This window comes from Asparagus officinalis, chromosome 1 (genome assembly GCF_001876935.1).
Source record: "Asparagus officinalis chromosome 1, Aspof.V1, whole genome shotgun sequence".
Lineage (NCBI taxonomy): Eukaryota > Viridiplantae > Streptophyta > Magnoliopsida > Asparagales > Asparagaceae > Asparagus > Asparagus officinalis.
The window spans coordinates 84767663-84772072 of record NC_033794.1 but is presented as its reverse complement, the minus strand read 5'-3'; the positions used below and the strand labels follow the sequence as shown (position 1 = coordinate 84772072).

General features: G+C 38.4%; 1 protein-coding gene across 1 annotated transcript in view; it reads left to right on the top strand.

Moving 5' to 3' along the window:
* The window catches only part of LOC109826932 (auxin-responsive protein IAA18-like), a 2975-nt gene continuing 2025 nt past the window's right edge, over positions 3461-4410 (top strand). Inside the window, exons 1-2 of the mRNA XM_020393947.1 lie at positions 3461-3970; positions 4073-4130. Of these exons, the coding sequence (XP_020249536.1) occupies positions 3850-3970; positions 4073-4130 (179 nt within the window). The 5' untranslated portion in view covers positions 3461-3849. The remainder of the gene's footprint in view (positions 3971-4072; positions 4131-4410) is intronic.

Here is a 4410-nt window from a genome sequence, read left to right as displayed (position 1 = left end):
GACACTTCTGATGTATTGCAGCACTTTAATGTATTGCAGACACTTCTGATGTATTGCAGAACCTTCTGAGGCGTCTTGGCAGACACTTCTGAGAGTCTTGCAGCACTTCTGATGTATTACAGACACTTCCGATGGATTGCAGACACTTCTAGGTATTGCAGACACTTCATAGTGTCTTTGCAGACACTTCTGGGTGTCTCGCTTGGCGCGAGACACTCTTGAGTGTCTCGGCCAACGCCGAGGATATCTTGGCGTGTTCTTGGTTTGGTCCGGGGTTTGGTTTGACATGTCTTGTTCGTTTCCGCCGTATTTTCTTCATCCGAACTCGGAATCACGCAATTAAAGATGCGTTGGAACGCTGATGAGGAGATCTACAGGCTCCCATGATTGAATCATATGTGGAATAAATAGGACACGAGGGGTACTCCGCCTTTCATAAGCGACACGCCCCCTCCCCCCCGATCAGCTCGTATCCTCGTTATTCTGAAACTCGATTGCTTCACATAGTTCGTTGACTCACTTCATGCGTTTGTCGATGTTGATCAAACTTCTGTGACTTGGATAGTGACGTTCATCATCTCCTTCTAGCTTCGAGCTTTTCGTGGAGACCTATAGGCGATTTTCGACGCCTACACTCCGGTGAATAAAACCCGAGTAGTTCCTCAGGTTGGGGGTCGTACAAACACTCTCTTCAAGTCAAGGCCCTCTCAAAGGTGTCCTACCACCTCCAAACAAACCGGTGCACTTTATTGTACGTGTTCGTACGCCGTGCACAAGAGGACTCCTGACATTCATCGCCTGGGGGCTCATATTGGAACTCAAGAGCCCGTTAAGACCTCACGCTCGCAAGGGGGTGGTTATAAATGTTCGACTCCTGATGTGACCTTGGATCATTCAAAGGGGACAACGAATCGTCCTAAGAATGTGAACAAAGTTCTTCTTCCCCAAAAGAAGACATGTCCGTCAAAAGACAACGTTGTACTTGGGGTATCACACAAACAAGCAATGGATTGCTCCAATGAGATGCACCAGCGGTCGACCCAACATGCTGACAACTTATGAAGCCGAAAGAAAAGGCAGTATTTGTCAACCTATCCACAAGATTGAGATAAAAAGCATCCTCACATGGCCTATCGCTCTGATCGACTCCACTCTTTATTGCCATTCGACCCTTCCAGGCCGATAACTTGTGAGGCCGACTAAAAAGGTGGTGATTGTCGGTCTCTAACGAGACGAGTGGGGCGGCGGTATGCTAATAGTCGATTGTCATCACCTTAAATGCGTAGTCAGAATCATCATTGCTCTAACCCCAATAGTGTTTATGACTCATCGGACCTCGTCAGCACTATGCACCTCCTATCCCCCTCACATTAAATGCCTAGATGACTCACCCCTTCACCGGCTGGCACCTGTAAAGTAGATGATGACTAAGCCACCAGCTCGACTCGGCCAAAGTTACTAATCTGCCTTTCTGACCTACTGTAAAAGGTAAGTGTCTAGGGTAAAGTCAGAGTCTTCTAAGCAATTCTGAATAACTTTCTTTACTTATCTCTTATTTCTCCACTCAAGCTCAAGTACTGACTTAATCCTCAGAGGAACCAGCAGAGATCCCAACTTCGGCCACTCACTAGTTCTTCATGTGCAGGATAAAACATATGGCATAGGAACCAGCCATCTGAGGAAGCTTGATGATCCTAACACCTCCATAATCTACAGGTAAACCTCATGTTTGATAACTAACATTGACAACACTCCATGAACTATTTCTCCTTGAACCATTAATTTCGTCCATGTTTATTCTCGACATTATTTTTTGTCCCACCTTACCTTCTAAACTATTACTACTTTCAACACCTATTTACCCCTTCTAGTTTATCATCTTACAAGTATTTTGAAAGGATTTATATCACGAAAGCAATAGTTCAAGGGTTAAAAAATAAGAGGAAATTAACTGTTTTTTTAATGCAAAAAAGAAATCATAGCTCACAGGATTGAGATCGAAAAAAGTTTGCGGGGTACATAGGACAAGTGTAATAATCAGGGGATAAAAAAGAACTGGAGCTCTAAGTAATTACTAACATAACCTATTCATTCTTTTAGTCCTAATTTAATTATTTTAATGGGTTAATGTTTGGATATTTAGTTCTCTCTCTCACAAATGCTACTTGCCGTAAAAGTAAATTAGATTTTTGTTCAACGATGAAGATATGTTTTCCCCCAATGATATGGTTTTCTTCTGTATTTTCCCCCAATGATATGGTTTTCTTCTGTAAAGCTGAAGAAAATGATTTACATCGGTTAAATACAACTTAACGTTATTTTCAAGATTATTGAAAGCTAACACACGCACATATATATAATAGTTTATAAATATATTTTCTTATGTTTATTTGCTTATGAGCTCCGCACAAAACATTAGTGAGCCCATCAAGGATATTTTACCAATCAAAAACTCCCTTCTTGATATTCTTCCAAGATCGACAAAGAGGCGACAAAGAGAGAAAAAGAGAATTAGAGAAGATTTGCACGATCTATTCTCTACTAGGCATGCACATTTCATGATCTTGTCTGCGCTAAGTTCTCTATCTATAAATAAATATATCTCCATATTATATTATTATTACATAATTCTCAACATACAATTAGCATTCCACAGGAACCTCTGTCATCCATCCTTTCCCCTTTCCAAAGAATAAGAACATATAAAAAGTGTGAAGGGGTTAATTAGCATCACTTTAAGTACATAAAGTTGGATTAGCCTTTATCTTATCCTTTTAGTCCTTATCTCTCTGTCTGCTGCCGATTAAGGACACTTTAAAGTCAGGTAAAAGGACTAAATTGCCCTCATTTAATGGGCAATTAAGATTACACAAATCAATTCCTATATTAGTGGTTAGTGCTTACAAGAGCAAGATCTTTTTGAGCTAGACGCGTGTCGTCACATGAAAATCCTAGAATAAAAGATGTGTCCCATGTTTGCAAAGAAGAGCTTATTTAAGAATTCCTCTATAGATTTTGGCACATTTAGCTTATATATGTAGCATTTTTATTTTTTTAAAAATTGGATTGTGGTAGGGTTTTGTCTGTTAAGTGTTTCCTTATATATGTAGCAATTTTATTTTTTAAAATTGGATTGTGGTACAGTTTTGTCTGCTAATTATAAGTCCCTCTAAGGTTTCTAGATATCTATCAAAAATCCAATTTTCTTTACGTTAAAAAATCATCAATTTTACAGTCCTTAGATTTACAAGTCTAAGTCATATTATTTTTTCTTTCTATCTGTGCAGTTAAGAGCACATATAACAAACCTAAATTGTCAAACTTATTAATTAAGTTTAGAGTACTTTACAATGCAAAACACAACAGCACAAAAAGATAAAAACACATAAAAGGGTATACACGTAAACAAACCTTTCCTTCTCAAATTTCTTTTTCTTTTTCTCGTCCTCCGTATAAAAACAGAGCAACAGATGCAGAGAGAGAGAGAGAGAGAGAGCAGAGCACTGAACCCAAAACAAATCTCTCTCATTTGCTTTGAAAACAGTGCAAGCCTGAACCTGTCCACTACAGTAATATTTTGCGTGAGTGGATGCTCTGTTTTCCCTTTTCCAACCGCTGGAATCTCCTCTTCCTCCCCTGTTCCCAGTTCCATTTTTTATCATAAATCTCTGCAGCAAAAATAAGTTAAAATGGCAATCAAAACAATTTGAAGCAAACCCATTTCAAATTAGCCCTTTTCCTCACTTGGGTCTGATTCTTTTGCTGAGGTTGAGCGCTGAAACCCATTGTAAAAGGCCTTCCCCTTTGCCCTGTTTCTTGTGACCGCCATTGATTCAAGCAAAAGAGAAAATGGATGAGAAGAAGCTTGAGCTTAGGCTGGGCCCACCTGGAGATGATGAATACCCAGCAAAAACCTGTGTTGGTGCAAAGAGAGGTTTTTTTGCTACAGTTGAGCCCAATACTGGAAGTAGTACGTTTTATTTCTTACATAAATTCATTTAAGATTTATTTATTTATTATTATTATTATTATTTGCTTCTTTACTTAATTTTTGTTATTTTTTTTTCTGTAGTTCTACCACCACATGCTACTGAAAATGCCGCTGAAGGCCAGAGAAGCTCTCGGACTAGGTATTAAATCTAGATCAAACGAAAATGATATCTATTTGTGTTATTTTTTGGGAAATATTTGTTTAACATTGTCCTAGATATTAATAGTCTTTGTTATATTCTGATGATAGAGATGTAATCTTTGTGATTTTTTCTACTCTCTTAAGCTCTATTTGTAATATATTTTATGGTCGTCACTTAAGACAGCTTTACTGAGTTTAGGCTTCTTGCTTTTGTTCCTTTTGTACTTTTCAGCATATTCTTGAGTTTTTTTGTTTTTACCTTGAAGTTTCTTTTGATG